Below are 17,622 nucleotides of genomic sequence, written 5' to 3' on the forward strand. Positions count from 1 at the left end.
TATATAATATTCTGGCTTTTTTAGCTTTATCCTGCGTGGTATTTGTTGCAATTGAGAGCATGGAGGAAAGAATAACTTCTTAATAATTATTCTTTCCTCCATGAATTGAGAGTGAATACGGAATCGTTGCATGTGTGATTATTTTCGTCCTTGTCAGAACTTTTTAAAACTTTCGCGCGCTGTCATATGTTTACGTATTTTCGTTCGTCTGGATTTTGATAGAAGTTATTGATTCAATTTGAAGGAGCTCGAAGATGAGCGACAGCGACGATGAAAACTTGCCGAGTGCAGACGAGTGTCAGAAACGCTGCGAGAGTTTCGCCGAGATCACGGGCACCGACACCGCCTGTGCGCAGTTTTATTTACAAGATAGGAATTGGGAGCTCCAGGTTTGTATATAAAGCGAAAAATATACTATTATTGTCAAGGCAAAGGGCGGATTTAAGGTTTTGTCATCATGGGCTATACAAATTTCACTGCCTTTTACCCATGCTAGTCTTTTTTTTCACCACACATTCATTCCTCAAATTCGCCTCCCTGGACAACAGTCCGCTTAGCCGCCCCACCCATAAATATTCCCATCTCTAAATCACTCTCAAGGTCTCTTTTGATCATTCACAGAGATAATTCCTTGTTCTATAGGTCACTCGCTGACCTCACTTTTTACCCATTAGTTCCCTGTGTCAATCAGTCATGCCTTTGTTACTCTATAGATCTTTCCTATGCTTATACACTCTCTAGGTCACTCCCATATGCCTACTTACTCACTCTCTAGGTCACTCTTTGATCTGGCACCATGCTTTTTAGGTCACGCATCGGCAAGTTACTCTATAGTTATTTTTGTGCTTAGGTAGTCTCCAGAGTGCCATAGTGGTTGTTGGCTGAAGCTGGTTTTCTCTGGATCCCAATTTCGAGATGCTAATGCTGGTCGATTTCCCTGTTAAAAAGTCGACACAGAGAGCAACAAGCCTATAATAATAAAATCTTCAATCATTACACTTCTCTCATGGTTAGAAAAGTTGATGGCAGTACCACACATAACAAGCATTATGCAGGAACGAACTTCGTGTTTGGTTCACAACACGGACATGCGCATTCGAGCATGTGCCAATTCGTTAGAAGTTAGTTCTGCAGAGGAATATGAACGGTAATATGGTTTCATAGTAGTTTCCAGAGCACTCACTGACATAATTCCTCACTCTCTAGGTCACTCCCATATTTGCACACTCTCTAGGTCACTCCCATATTTGCACACTCTCTAGGTCACTCCCATATTTGCACACTCTCTAGGTCACTCCCATATTTGCACACTCTCTAGGTCACTCCCATATTTGCACACTCTCTAGGTCACTCCCATATTTGCACACTCTCTAGGTCAATCACTGGCCTGGTTTTATCTCTCACTTTTTTGTCTCACTCTTTTTATCACTCACTGACCTGGTCTCACTCTCTAGGTTACTCTTTGATGTGAAATCTTGCTATTTAGGTTTCTCTTTTGATCACTCAACATGCTTGCACACTGTTTTGGTCAACCATATGTTTTCCCTCTAACTAAAGCTGTGCTCATAGTGGGCCGAATAGGTATGTGTTACAAGAATTGCAACTAGGAAGTAGAAATTTCATAGGGGTAGAGAAAGAGATGTCCGCACATAATAAAGAAGAGGAGAAGGAGGATAGAGAAAATGACTGAAGAGGTTCGGAAATGTATGGGTGTGATGATGATCCCTCCATAGAGGCTTCTTTTTTTTTTTAAAGAGGGAAAAAACAAAAAAGGATGGAAATGAACCAATCAGCAGATTGAGGTGAAAACAAACATGTTTGTTCAAGTCGTTCACCTAGTTGAATGGCCTCTCCCTCCATCTCGCTTCTCGAGTATGTGCAGTGTAGAACAAATCAATACAATTATTTTCGTTGCTAGTCTTGATTTTACACTCTTGTACCTCTTGGTCACCTCATTGTGCGTGCGGCGTAAGTTGCTCTTTTGGTCGCTCACATGCTTCCACACTCACCAAATCATTTTTGTTCTTGCTTACGTGTTTGCACACTCTCTCGTCTTTGGATAGAGACATTTTTATGGGTTTTATCATATACTTCTTCTTTTCCCCTTCAATTTTCTTGACCATTCATCCCTCAAATTTTCTTGCCCTCCTGGGCTATATAGCCTGTTTAAGCCCATGTATAAATATGCCTCTTGAAGGTATACTGGGTGTGAAATAATTTCCTAGTTCCCGCAATTTTTTTTAGTACACTGCAGTGGTTCTCAACCAAGGGTCTTCGGTGAGATTTCAGAGGGGTCCGTGATCTTGGATGAGAGAATAATAAACATGATGCATTTTAACATTGCTTTAGACCTATAGCCTGCCAGATATTATTTTGTAATGGGGGTCTGTGCTCTTCAGAGGGCATTAACCAAGGGTCTGTGAACTACACTACTGCACAGCAGCACTGCATATTATCTGCAGTTTTATTTATTTAATAGGTTGTTTGCATTCTTACTCACTTTTTTTTCTGATTGTAATATGTTTCGTCTTATTTCAGACTTCTGTTAATGCCTTTTTTGAAGATCATTCCAATAGGGGAGCTCTTAGAGTGAATGATAGAAATGAATCTGAGGTGGTTGTGATATTAGAGTGAGTTTCTCCTCTTTGATTATATTGATTTACAGTGAAAAAAAAACTGTTAAAATCTGTAATTGAGACTACTACCAATTCGTTAATTTAATTTTGATGCTAATTTTACTTCCAAATTTTCAGCGGAAGTACCCAAGGCTTAGCGGCGGCAGCAACAGCAGTTTTAGCAGAGACTGCCCTGAGCAGGCGGCAGTCAAGAGTGTTAGAAAGCTCAGTGAAACCGGAAAAATCGAGCGATGGAAGCGAAGCCAGTACGACGGCTTCAGAAAATTCCTCACAAGAACCGTATAAAGAGCTCAAGTTCATCACTTGGAACATTGATGGATTGAATGAGAAAAACTTGACGTTAAGGACAAAAGCGGTGTATAAACGAATACTGAAGTAATTTTTTCTTTCATTCGCTCAGTTGTATTTGCCAATATCATACTGTTATTAGCTAAAAGAATAATTGGAACCATGGCGTCTGTAGAGTTTTATAGTTTACTAGCATTTTGGCTAATTGTACAAAACTAAAAAAATCGAATTTTGGTGGCATCTGTAAATATGCACTTGTTATGCAAATTTGATATTTTATATGTTTGCAAAATGCTATGCCATGTGTCTGTAAATTTTCAGACTGTGGAAACCTTGGTCCCAACCTGAATAAAGTTCCAAAAATATCCAACCATAACTTTCTATTGCGTAAACCAATTAAGATGGGGAGGTGCATATATTTGGTGTACATATGTAGGCGATCCTAGTGCGCTCATGCTTGAATTTTTTCCTACCTACAGAAGCTGTCAGTTGCCGGCAGACCACCAATCAGTGAGGAACTTTCAGTGATCTCCATCGCATTTCATTGTGAAAAAATTGCAGGAAAGATTTGAGTAATGCTACTGCATTCAATTTTGTGTGAAGCTTGGTGATTCCCAAGTGCAAATAATCTGCAAGATTCAACAGACCTTCGGAGATGAAATTTTCACCACACCAATAAAAAAGTGGTGCAACCACTTCAAAGATGGTTGCACATCAATGTAGAATGAAGCACGTTCTCTGGTAGGCCCTCAACATCCAGAAATAAGATAGTTACTGACCAAGTGAGTGCTCTGGTGATGCAGGATCGTTGAATCATAATCAAGGAATTTGTAGACGAGGCAAGCATTAGCGTTGAATCAGTTCATTCTATTTTCACTGAGATGCAATTTCAAAGTCATGCTGACCGTCTTCTTTGACTCCAATTGCACATGGGTTCATCATGAGTACTTACTGCACAGCACAACTGTCACCAACAAGTACTACCAAGAGGTTCTGCATCACAATTTCAGCTCCATTATAATTAATGCTGTTCCATTCAAGTTTTTTCCTGTCATTTTGTCAAATCTGACTCGATCACTTGCTCTTCCTCACTCGTCTGTGGTTTTCATGTCACTGGCAGCTTCTGCAGGCAGGAAAACAACTCAAGCATGCATGTTACGACTGTCTACACACATCCACGAAACTACGCCTCCTTAGCTTCATTTGTTAAAAATTATGGTAGGATACTTTTGAACTTTTTGAACAAACCTTGTATATTTTCACTCCACTCACATGTGCAAAAATCAAGACTCGTCACATTTTTCTCTAATTAGTTATTGTTTGATTTATTTAGCGAGCACGCTGACATAGTGTTCGTGCAAGAAGTTGTGCCTGAGTCTGCAGCCTATTTCCTGAAACGTCTCGTTGATTACACGTGCATATTTGGGAATGAGGAGGGGTATTTTGTTGGGACCTTTTTGAAGAAGACAACTGTGAAGTTTGAATCGTCAGAAATCATTCAGTTCCCGTCTACACGGATGATGAGGAATGTTTTGAAGGTCAATGTAAGTTTGCCAATGTTTTGATGCTTTTTGTGCGTGTGTGTGTGTATCATTATTTCCAAGTAGAAATTTTTTAAATACATTTAGGTGAAGGGTTTTCCCTCATCCTTTGAAAAGCTTAAATAGTGCTTGATTCGTGAAGATGTCTTGACTGTCGAGCTCTGAATGTAATATATATGTAGTTTTCGTTGTACTCATCGCTAGAGTCAACGTGGATTTCCTTCTTTCCAGAGCTCAGGTACAGATCCAGGGTGATGTGTCGGGAGAGGGTGACTTATTGTGTGAGTTTTTAGGATTGTTCTGTATTAAGCACAAGAGACTAATTTTTCCCAAAAAATCTAGGGACAATTTCCCCACTCTAGATCTGCACCTGACCCAGGACAGTAATTTGGAATTTTGTGAGAAGGCAGGGGCAACATGATTTTGCCTTTTCACTGTAAAAAGATCAATAATTTAATAAGTGTTTTTTTGTTCAGCTAAAAGTTTCCATCCCAAAAAGTATGCAGCCTGGGTAGTTGTCTCACTTTGCCCTCCCCTCTATTTCTAGTTCCCATAGGCATAAAATTATTTGAAATTCTGGGAGTGCTCAACCTTTGTATATATATTACAGTGATGGTGGTAAATATTTGGAGGGGGGGGGGGGCTTGGGCCTATATGGACCTGTGCCCATTTTATGTGGTTCCCAACTTCAAGGTTGAATGCAACCCAATCTCCCCATTAAATAGCTTTGCCACAGCGAGCAATAGTACAAATATTCATTCATTATGCTTCACTCATAGTTTCAAAAATAGATGGCAGCAGTAACAATTTACGCATGGCACTAGAAACACACTCAAAGTGTTAGGTACACATGCACAACTCATTTGGTAGCCTGTGGCAATATGGACTGGAGTTGTGCTTGGTTTAGAAGAAAGGCATGTGCCCAAGCTTAAATTTATGTAATAGTTGTTCGCTGACCAACTTAAACATTTTTGTCCGTAGTCATGGGCAGGCATGGATCCAGGGGAATGTGTCGGGTGGGACTAGTAATTGTGTATGTTCACAGGTACATCCTGTATTTTATGGGAGACGCTAATTTTTTTTTTTCAATATCATCTAACTTTTCGAAGGGGTGATCACCATCTTCAGACCTGGGCCTACTAGAGCTCAACAGTCAAGGGGTCAACCAATCAATTAACTCGTGCTCAATTCCCATAGAGTGATGCAAGTAAAGCAAGGAAAATTCTTTACTTTACAAGCTCAGTTCTTGCCAGACATGATCCTGAGCATGCTTAAACTTTCGACCATATTAGCCTAATATTGTTCTTTCGTGCTAATGATATCAAAATTTTGAATTAACAGGCTGTTCGTGGTTCAGTTCCTTTGTGCCTATTCAACTCTCACTTGGAGAGCACCGTTGAGGGAGCCTTGGAGAGGAAGCTTCAACTCAGGTCAGTTTTCAAAGATATGCTGTCTGCCCCAGATGATCGAACTGTGATATTTGCTGGAGACATGAACTTGCGGGATAAAGAGGTGAGTGAACGAATAGTGCTGGGCTTATTTTTAAAGCTCATTACATTATGAAACAATGAAATAATTATCATGTAATTTTTCTGGTAGGTCATTCAGTTCTACCAATAGCCTAAAAACAAAATCTTTTCAAAAAATTATTTAGTACACACAACAAATTAGTTAACCTGTGTAACGAATTGCCACTTGTCACTACAGAGATCAAGAATGAGCACCACAAGCAAACACAACAAGAGTCCAAGAGTCGAAAATATGAACTGAAATAATTTACTTTTAACTAACAGAATTTATTATTTAAATTTACAGTTTAGAAATTAACTAAACAAATTTTATCACCACATATCTCGCCGAATTACGATCTGTCAATCCACACATCCAACCTATAGAAAGTACTGTTCTTGGCCATGCTTCGGATGTCCTCTCTGAACCGAGCCAATTGTTCCTTTACTTCCTAGTTGACCTTGCATCAAGAAGGGGCACTCAGGGATTCAGGAACAATATCAACGGGAGAACTAATCCATAGCTCGGATGCACAAACTTCTCAGGTGGAGCCGGTATTTGACTAAACAATCAACTAATAGCTGAAGCAATCAGGAAAAGTAAGCATTGTGAAGATCTCATTGCTACATTATATTGTGGTAGCTACAGAGGTGGCAGCCAGTTGGCACCAATCGATCCAGATTTACATATCTTACAAATTCCCTTTCTTCATTTCGAAAAAGATGACATGGCAACAGTAACGGCAACACCACAGTGATTTAGTATGAGCAATAAGGTGGGTGTTTCCGGTATACGATAAGGCATCACTGTCAACGAAATCGGATAGATACTGGATAATTGTGATATTATGGTGAGAAAAATAATTATTTATAAAAATATATATTTATCCATAAGCGCCTACTTTGAATGAGATAGTCATTTTCCACCCATCGTGGATTCGTACTATTACACCTGGTGTTTGAAAGTACCGTCTCAGCACTATACACTTACAGTTAAAAATGAAAAATACTAATTCATATGTGTTGAATAATGCAATTTCATTAATACACTGGTTTGCAAAAAAAATGTACCAAGAAGAAAACTTCGGATATGAACGAAACTTGGCATGTGTAATTGTCATAGCAAAATGTGTAAATTGTCACAATTTCAGAATGAAATGATCATTTATAGTGGAGAACAACACAGTGGCACGAAGAAGAATAGTAACTTGTGTAGCTGCCTCCAGAGTTAACACAAGAAAAAAGATGCTGTCTGGCATACATGCATACAGGTTACATATGTTATTTTCAGATAGATTTGTCCATATTTGTTGCAACTGGCCTACATATCCTACTTGAGTAAATTTCTGGCATCAAATATGCAGAACTTATATGCGCCTTAGTTGTGGTAGCCAAGCATGCTTTCACTACACTACTCAAACCCCGATCTCAAGAAGTTCCTAAGGTGTCAGCAGGATGTATTTGAGAGCGAAGAAGAAACCTGAATAAAAATATTATGAGCAGCTATTTCCTTACCAAAGGAATCCTCTTAGTAAGTTCCTGCAAGTTGAAGTTATCCTCCCAGTTGGTTCAGTATCTACTCATTTGTGATAACTCGGGTAAGTAAGCTGGCAAAAAAAAGGGGTTTCAACTTGACACAGACTTTCTAGAGAAACTCTTGACATATGTCGGCAAGCATTACCATGCTAAAAAAATTCTTGCTGGAAGCCCTACCATAAGCGGTGAAACTTGTGACTGCAAAATTTTCTAGACACATTGTTGAGCAGGTATAGCTCCCTGTATCACGACTACAGATGATTGTCTTTCATAAGCAATGATTCCCCAGGCCATTACACCCCAACATGTACCAATTCGTTAAAAGTTCCGCAAAGGAATATGGACAAGGTACATGTGTTAGTAGTAGGCCATTACACCTATAGTTCAGGCCGTATGCCATTTTAAAGAATGAGCACTAGTCACCTGCTCACCTGGTGATAAAATTTTTTTTGAAAAATTGAAAATTCGACAATATTAAAAGTTATTTGTTAATGAGTGTAGTTGTTTGTCAAGACAAGTTTGTCAGCAAATTTTAAATTCAGTACAAACGGGGCAGTGCAATATAGATTTTTGCATGTGGTAATATATTGTGAAGGGCAAACCTATCAATAGCAACCCTAGGTTCAGTAGAGAAGCATTTCCTACTTCAGTCAATTTCTGGCATCAAACATGCAGAGCTCAAACTTGCCTTCTATGGGGTAGCCGAACCTGTTTCCTCTGCACCACTGTAGCTCCTGTAGCAAGAAGTTGCTAAGGTGTCCTAAGTTGCTAAATTTATAAATATTTGCTATGACTCACTAAAATATCTTGTGCTTTAGAACAATGTCTTACGATTTCAAATTATTATTTTTGCTTAACTGTTCTATTCGAAATTCAGGCCTGCTTTTTTGACTTCTTTTTCATTTAATTATCAGGTCACTGAAATTGGAGATTTGCCTGCTGGTATTGAAGATGTCTGGAAAATGTGCGGCAGCCGGAAAGAATGTGCTTACACTTGGGACCTGACCAGAAATGATAACTGCATGTTCAATGGGCGTTTCCGACCAAGGTGTAGATTTGACCGTGTCTATTTGAGAGGATCGTCTCCAGCGAAGCTTTTTCCTAAATTCTTCGGCTTGATCGGTCTAGAAAGGCTGTTGCCTCACAGGTGCTTCCCATCAGATCATTGGGGTATCCTTTGTTACTTTGGGACTGAATGGTGAGAAATTTAGTTTTCATAATTTTATAGTCATGTAATATGAATTGAACTATTTACTAGCACATTTGTAAAAATATGACATTGTAGAAGCCTGAAAAGTTCTCTTTGGGTAGAGTGACCAGATTTAAATTACACAAAATGTGACATCAAGCTGGTTTTTGCTAAACATAAAGGATTTTAGCCAATTGCTTATTTATGATGAACTATATGGTTATATTGTAATATATTCCTTTGAAACAACAAAATCAGCAAAATTGGTAGAAATTAGATAGAAAATTTTTGAAGCCATTCGTTAAAAAAATTCTATCATCCACCAAACCTATATTTTCTGTGTGATGCCGCAAAACATGAAACAGTTCTTTGGCAGCTACTTCTTTACACACGTCTCACTTCTGGCACGTATTAGACCAGGGTGTGCTAGATCATCAAAATTGCTAAATTACTGGAAGTTAGTGCAAAAAAAAAAAAACCCATTTGAATATTACAGTGGGTGCTGCTTATTAGAATCACAAAAAGTATTATCATTAAAAGTTTGTTATGACTTTTGGAAAGTAGAGAACAGACTAGTATCATAACATTGGAAAATCTGATTATAGTTATCAGGATTACGGCTAATGTTATCTATTTTTTTTCATTAATTTTTTTTTCACATACTTTAATGCTGAGGTTGAACCAGAATTTCTTTCTCAATAATTTATCATTATTAATTTGCAATGTAAGAGGTTAGAAGGCGTAGCTTTTCTTTGTCTACAAACATTTCCATACTTGGATCGCAATGCCCTATTGGGGCAGTAGTAGAAGCTATAATCCATGTACGCATAAAGTTACTTTTGCAATTGCTTACCTAGAGCGGAGACAGATGTAATGTAAAAACAAAAGCACCCCCCTCGCCCTTCCTCCGGTTCTAGGTCAGTTTCCTTGAGTAGACCAGATTCACAATTACTCGGCAGAAAGACTTTCTCATGTTATTTATGGAGCGTACCATGCATCAAAAAAATTATAGTTATTTTTAAAAAATATTAAATTATTTCATTCAAACTTCTCATAATAGCTGAATAAATGTGCGATTTCAGCTTAAAGCAAAAATATATTTTTCTATAACAAATAGAAAAAGAAAACGGCACAATTGAACATTTTGCAACCAGTTGTGTGAAAAAATCTTTTATTCTATTCATTCTATTAAACTGTAGGTATGGTCATCATATTTGCTTTTGGATTTATTTCAGATACAGTTATGAATCAGTTATTGTTATCCAAAACATAGAATCCTGATGTAATCACATTAAGCAGCATGCACTGTATAAACTTTTGCACAGACATGTAGAGGCATTTTTTTTTTGCTCTTCTGTGCTTGAAGAAAAACCCCGGATTATACTGGACAGGCCGGAGTCCACTGTACATACACAGAAATTTCTAAAAAAATATCTTAAATCTAGGACTTTGTTGAATCAAAGTTTGTTATATCATAGTCCAACTGTGAATGAACATTTCATAACACTTTCCTCTTAACTTTCTTAGCATTTCTTGCGGCTTTTTTTAATCTTCTTTTCATTTATTATTATTTTTTAATTTTCTTTTGCAAATTTGTGCAAATTCACAAGTCTTTCAGCTTTTGTCATTATCATTGATGAATTACCATATTGTTTTGCTTATTATCTATCATGTATTCTTATGTAGCAATCAATAAATAACAGGATCACTCCATGTTTCGTCAGTATCATGCGGGGGAAATAAGTTCTCATTTATATTGCTTCACATGGTTTGGCTTTTATTTTATTCAAACTCACAAAAAGAATATTATGTTAATCCATTCTGACCTTTTCGTTGGGCCATAATGTGTTTTTCCACCTTAATAACGGCAATCATGAGTCGGTGTGTTATAAATTGTCATTTGTCCTCATCACATGAATATTTTCTATAGAATATTATGTCTTTTATAGTTCTGTTTATTTGAATTCTTTTGACTGCAAATGCATAATAGCTTTTATTTATCATTTCATTCCACTTCAGAATTACAACATGAATAAGTACTTTTATCCTGTGGATAAAAATTCATGAAATTAATTATTGCAAAAAATAAATGAATAATGATAATTTAGTGGGGGTTTTTTTGCCCTTATTCTAGAGCAGTATTTCTCAATCTTTTTGCCTGAAACGATTTGACAAACCTCTTCTGCCCTGTATTACAAGACCTTCCTATATTTTTAGGTGTTCCGAATTGTTTTACACGTATGTTCCATTTTTTTTAAACAATGCTTATTTGAATTTTTAATGTTTATTAAAATTGTGAATTAACAGCATTTTCATAATTTATTCTAATAATTATAGCTACAAATACAAATAAATTGAAATTTTGCTGCAATGATATAACAATAAATCCCTCTGCAACGATATTTTTCAAGTCTTGTTTGGAAATGTCTATGCTCTAATCTTAAACTGCTGCCTCTCGATATAGTGATAATCCCTCTACAACAATGTTTTCGTGGTTCGCAGAGTATCGTTGTATTGAGGTTTCTCTGTACATATTCACCTTATTTATTTGTCATGTTCAACGTTTTTTTCCTAAATTTATAAGATTTTAATTGCAATTTTCCCAATTATGGCAACACTTTTTATGACAATTGTTGATGTCCGGTATTATACAGTAATTCAGATTCTAATTCCCTTTATTTTTGGCAATGAAATATAGTCATCTAGTTGTTTGAATGGTTTTTTTTTGTCAAATACCTTTTTATTTACTACGATTTTTAGCAAGCCTTTATTTCCCTACCGTTCGCCTATTTTTGCAGTATTGAGCAAATTTGTTGTACTACGTTTTTGGACGGTAATTGATGATCGTTGATTGATGATGTCCGTAATTGTAGTTCAATTACGGACATCCCATATTTTAGGAACACAATTTCTGGCATTTTCCTTGATGAGGGATAGTGAGCATAAGTATAAGGGTATTGTTTTTAACAGTTGAGCAATTTTTCATTTAGTTAGAATCCAATTATCAAGTCTGCCTGCGGACCACCTATGACATCGTCACAGACCATCTCTGGTCTGCGAACCATAGGTTGAAAAATGCTGTTTTAGAGGATTTAATAGGAAGAGAATGAGCAGAATCCTTACATTCAGGAAATAGTATATCTCGAATTGCATAATTCAACCATGTTTTTGACTAAGTATATGTCCATTAACACTTATTTTTTTTCTTGCAGATTTTCATCGCTGTAGGCCATGTTTCAAAGGTGTTTTTTTTTCTGTCATTATAAACTGTTTTCAAGGCATTTTCTCTCAAGAAGCATTTATTTGTACAAATTGTTCAAACTTTGTGTTAGATTGTGTTCAGTTTAAACGTCTTTCATAAATCTTAAGTATTAAATATATGTTACCATCAAAATTGAATTTTGACCTCTAATTGCTTCCGGTTTGTTTTCTCTATTGCTGGAATTGTAGTCAAACATAGAAGATCACAAATTAATAGAAGATTAATAGAAGATCACAAATGATATGAGTCTTTCCAAGACTTATTTTGGTTGGCTGTTTGATTGCATTAAGAATTTCATGCTCTTTGTGAAAGTTTAAAAGAAAACATTTTTTTTTTGTTTTTGCAATATTTGATATGCCGAAAGAGCAGTTCAAAACCAAGGATTATTTTCAGAGGTTTTTAGTTTATTAATGAGTAACCTCTCTGTGGGTCTGTACAGGCTTTTTTACATGGGGTTCTATTTGGTGAGAATTTTCTTCATTTTTAGGAAAATGATTCATAATTCTGTGAAAAGTAAGTAATTTTGTGTGAAGTGAAACAATCTATTTTGTGGAAGGCCTTTTCTAAAATTTCAGAATTTTGTGAAAGGTCTGAAAAATAGACCGGAATATTGGGTGTCCCTGCTATATCAAGGCTTGATATATTCCAATTGCAATTAAGGGTATATGCTGAATTGAATACATCAATTCAGCATATACCCTGGGGGAGGGGGAGTAGAAGGAATCTTGTCCAGAGAAAAATTGTGAGTTTCAATCATCTTCATAAAGCATTTTAAATTAACAGAAATTGGTTTAGATTGCATAAAAGTTATTTTCTTTTGATATTTTGATTTTTCACTAAAAGTATTTTCAATTTTTTATTTTCTGGGGTGGGGACGCAAGTTCCCTATTCTTCTTCCTGCATACACCTCTGGTTGCAAGGGCCATGCACCTGGACTTATCTGTCTATTTATTCCAAGGCTTGAAAATCCCAGGTGCCAGATTGCCATGGTAGCTAGAAGATCAGTGTTGGGGCCTAAAATTTTCTATGGATGATTGCTAAATAGGTATCTAAAGATAACACATAAGGAACTTTCTAATTTCATTACAGTTTGTTTGTTTTTTTTAACATGGAAGGAGTTATTAAGTCCTCTGAAAATAGGAAATAAAAATGATTAAGGACTATTTTTGTTCATTGTGTGCAACCCTTTCCCCGGTTTTATAAATTTCACAGATTATAATTGGTAAAATGGAAATAACCAATCCCCATGTAAAATGTCACATCTTTCTTAAGCTCAGTAGGGGTGGGGTGAAAACATATGGAAGCAAAGTTACAAAGTATCTCGCCATTGCCAAAATAAAAGGGTTTTAAGGAGGCCAAAGGTCTCGCCATTGCCAAAATAAAAGGGTTTTAAGGAGGTGAGATATCTTGTAATTGTGAAAATACAAACCCTCAAGTTAAGCAAGATATCTCGTAAATGCCACTGAAAGGATTGACTATGCAATCTGTAAGCTGTCCAAGTAAAATTATTATTTTTTCGTTTTTGTTAGTAGATAATGCCAGATATGCACCCTTTGCAAATCTGTTTTTCTTGAAGCGTCTAAAATTGAGCTATATAGGTGTAATATTGATTTGATGAAATGGCAACCGAAACTGCAAAAAAAACAGAGACAAGCATATTAAGGTTATCACAAAAAGTCTTTCAAGTCGGGTCCAAGGTCAGAAAGTCACTACATACTTAAAAAGATGTGAAATTATCATGTGAAGACTTTTGGTATTATATGTCTACCTTTTGAGTTTTCACATGAAATTCCAACTAGCCCTGTATAACTACTTGTCCATAATTATATTATTCCTATACCGGTTCACAAATATATACTTAACTGAGGCAAGCATGTATTTTTTTTTTTTTTTTTTTTTGGCACACCCTTACAATGCTTATCCAGCAGTTAAACAGTTTGATTCAATAATTCCTCTCATCCAGGTCTGGATAAGAACCCGCTTGCTTCTTCCTAGTTTTGGTTCTGTACCTACGTAGAAGAAAATACAGACAGGGAGATCATTAGTTTATAAACATAAGGAGATGTTGGTTTGGAGGTTTTCAGTTCTTCAATCGCTTTGGAAGTGAATATAGTCAAACGATAATGCAGAGGTTCTCTTCCTCCTAACCAGATCATGGTCTGCGGCTGTGTCTCAAAGAAGATATTTTAACAGGAGGTCAAAGATGACCTGTTCCATTCTGGAAGCTGTGCATGTATGTGTTGTGAACCTAATTTGAAGTCTGTTTCTGTGTAATGCGTAATGATTGAATAATAGTACCTTTGTAGGGGGGCCTGTTGTTTTCTGTGGTGAGACTTTTTAACTGGGAGAACAGCTCGCATTCGCGCCTCAAAATGGGGAACCACAGAAAATGGTTCCCTAAACCAGAAGTTCTCAGAAATATTTTAATGGTTGATGTCGAAGAAAACAATCCTCCCATTACTTGTATACTTAATATAATTCACACAAGGAGGAACACAAACGGTTAAAAACACTTGCAATAAATGGTATATTCTGTAATGAAGGGTGTCCATTAATGATTTTCTTTCAAACAACTCTGGTCTATCGCCATGGCCAAGCAAATTACTACCGAGTGAGCTATGCCAGAAGTGTGAATGCGTGTGTACCTAACAGTCTGAGTCCATATATAGTTTGTCATTTCAGTGAGTGAAGTATAATTTATTGAATATTTATACCATTGTAGGCCTGTTGCGCTCAGTGGCGAGACTTTTAAACGGGGAGATCGTCTCGCATTCGACCACTAACGACTAAAGGGGTTTCGACATTTTACTCTAGGCATATTATAGTCGACGCTCGTTATAACGACCATTCCATTGTAACGACCGGTAGGATAAGTCCCAGATTTTTTCATAGAACGACTGCCATATATGTTTTACTTTCGATAGAACGACCCTCCCAATATAACGTCCGTTTTTTAAGAGACGAAGGGGTCGTTATATCAAGTGACGACTGCATTTTCAGTATGATACTTTGCAACCAGAAATTCAAATAAAATATCCCACAGATTTCATGATCATGGAATTTTCTTACTGAGTTATGTATTAGTTTAATTTTGATCGGGGTCGCGAGGGGGAGGGTGTAGTGCTTTGGGTGCAGACCAAAAGGGGCGCCGAATTCACCTTTTAACTGCTGCTTCTACATGACATGGAGGCGCCAAAATGTGTGTGCTTGGTCTGCTGACAAAGTATGTAGTTATGGACCGTGGTTGCTATTCTTGTTCGTAATGGCGCTGCCACCTATTGATTGTTGATCCAGGTAACTGAATCTCGTTCAAGAAATATTTCTTTTCAATTCTACTATTGCTGGGGCGGTGTCGTATCTTTTAATTAACTCCAAACATGCGCGGATCTATGGCGATGCATCGGGAGGCGTGACAAATTTGTGCATGTACGTGAGATCATTCCGTACGTTAAAGACCGTTTTTCAATTGTTATTCAGCTCTTGGCAGCAGCGATAACCCCACCTCCCTGAAATGCCCTTGACTCCAAAGGACGGCTCTGGTTCCTAAACGGTGCGCCGCGAGAAATTTTGTGAATACAATATTCAAAAGTAATGGCAAATACTGTGATTCTCGATCAGTGCTTTGTGGCTCCCAAGGGTGCCACTAAAGACCCCCAAAGATTAAAAACTTCAAATTTTTAATCTTACTACTCGGTTACGGCGAGTGTAAATAATTCCAAAATTGATGAGACCGATCATCCTGACTCTCTAAATTGGTGTAAAAAATCGATATATTTCTTAATTACCATTCCCATAAAGAAAAAAGGCATATATTTTTCTCAGCATGGGTTCTCTGACCTATATCCGTCATCCTCTTGTCAGATTTCTGACCTCTCTCTCTGCATGTCAGACGGCACCTTTGGACGAGAACCTGCGTAAGATAGAATTCGATATTATCTGTAATTGATTTCCATTGATTCTTTCAAGTCTCTTTTTAATTTCTCATTGTTATTTTTTTTTCCTCCCGAATCGAAGGAATTAAATTTGTTTGACGTTTGACCTCGAATCATTTTTAGAGTCGGATTTAGGCCAACGTTTACTTGACTCTAAACACGCTTAGGCCGGCCGATATCTTCTTACACACGTTTCCTTGTTTTTTTTGTCAGCTTCTAAAGTTTCTGTATTTTTTATTATGCTTGTTGAGTAGAAAAAAAAACTTTACTTCCTTGAGCGAAGGATGACTGAATGACCACTGTCCATTACCGTAAAATACCATCTGTTTCGAGTCGGTGACCTCTGCCGAAAGGCTGAGTGTTCTGGAGAATTTCATTAGAGATGGGACGAATATTCAGTTACTATTCGGCCGAATATCTGTGTAAATCTAAGTACATCAAACTAATTTGAAAAAATAACAATTGGAATTTTTCGCGTAAATCTAAAATTTGCTGATTATATTGCACTGTGTGTATCTCCTTTGTGAGGTTAAGTCAGGGTGAATTTCTGAGATAGGGAAAATATGAAACTAAAAATAGAATCCTACAGTAATAAGGTGAAAGTGAGCATGAATTTCACAAGCCAAGTTCACTACTGAAGGATGTATTTAGACAAGATACTCTGATACCTCGGCTAATCAACGTCTCAGCTTACGAATTTCTTGGATAACAATACTTTTTTCAACGTTTCTCTGCTTCGACTAACGAGCATTTTAGTTGATATGGATGCATCAGCTATCATAAAACAGCTGAGTCGTGAGCTAAATTTTCGTGCAATCATAATGAATCCAATCAGTAACTGTCACTTGAGCCAGATTAATGTTTTTCCACCTCAGAATAGCTTTCTAGATACCCTTCTCTTCCAGAGAGATTTTGAACCACTTTTGATGAATGATTAAGGTAAGGGAAAATGCATTTTTTTTAAAAAAGCTTTAGACGCGAATGGTTTCAGTATATACGGCAATTTTCAATACAAAACTGAACAATCTGGACATGTTAAGAACTTATTTTTTCCATCTGCATGCGTGTGAGAGAGAGAAACGAACTGACTGTGGTATTACAAGTGTGGCCAACCTGCGGCACGGTGCCACAATTAGCACGCTATGGTATCAGGAATGGCACGCGAACACTTTTCAAAAATTAATGAAATTCTATTCCATTTTTCAAAGAAATAGTCTCTCCAACTTTCAGGCAAGCCTTTGCTTATGAATAATAGTCTCGTAGGCTGCCAAGCCTATATTTAGTATTGTAGACCCTCTTAAAATAAGAATTATGTGATGACTTTCTATTCAATGCATTTCTTGATAAATCGCCCAGTCGCGAGTGTCTTTCGCACTGATGCACATCAAGAGAGATCGTTCGAACAGAATGCTTTTAAAAACTGAATAATTATAAAAGTATATTAATAGATCAATGGCTTCACCCCCACTAATTCCTTCTGTTATAACTTTATTCTATTGCAAATACACTGCTGGCCACCGTAAATGCAACACCCTGAACGAAGCATGCAAATAATATGAAATTTACAACATGCATTAGCGGAGGTGAGATATGCAAATGATTAGAATTTCAGCGCAGACGCACATCACGCGCGCCTGTGGCGCCACTTCAAAGCGCTATTTAAGGCTTGGAGATTTCGACGATTTGAAGTACGGCAATTGTGTTTTTCTTGTGTTTTTTTCAAAAAAACG

General features: G+C 37.0%; 1 protein-coding gene across 1 annotated transcript; it reads left to right on the forward strand.

Moving 5' to 3' along the window:
* Positions 1-8: 8 nt before the first annotated feature.
* LOC149081547 (tyrosyl-DNA phosphodiesterase 2-like) lies at positions 9-12,088 on the forward strand. Its single transcript, XM_089238487.1, has 7 exons — positions 9-389; positions 2,539-2,630; positions 2,754-3,011; positions 4,258-4,468; positions 5,807-5,977; positions 8,424-8,707; positions 11,911-12,088. Coding segments are annotated over exons 1-7 (1,152 nt in total). The 5' UTR covers positions 9-254; the 3' UTR covers positions 11,912-12,088.
* Positions 12,089-17,622: the final 5,534 nt, after the last annotated feature.

The sequence above is a fragment of the Pholcus phalangioides genome, unplaced genomic scaffold, assembly GCF_987345545.1.
Source record: "Pholcus phalangioides strain wild (caught in Gottingen) unplaced genomic scaffold, Ppha-v1.0 ptg000010l_1, whole genome shotgun sequence".
In the NCBI taxonomy this organism is placed as follows: domain Eukaryota; kingdom Metazoa; phylum Arthropoda; class Arachnida; order Araneae; family Pholcidae; genus Pholcus; species Pholcus phalangioides.

Excerpts from the sequence above, each read along its gene's own strand:
- LOC149081547 (XM_089238487.1), top strand. The coding sequence starts at position 255 with ATGAGCGACAGCGACGATGAAAACTTGCCGAGTGCAGACGAGTGTCAG. Across the intron at positions 390-2,538 it reads ATAGGAATTGGGAGCTCCAG|ACTTCTGTTAATGCCTTTTT; the intron begins GTTTGTATATAA and ends GTCTTATTTCAG. Across the intron at positions 2,631-2,753 it reads GAGGTGGTTGTGATATTAGA|CGGAAGTACCCAAGGCTTAG; the intron begins GTGAGTTTCTCC and ends CCAAATTTTCAG.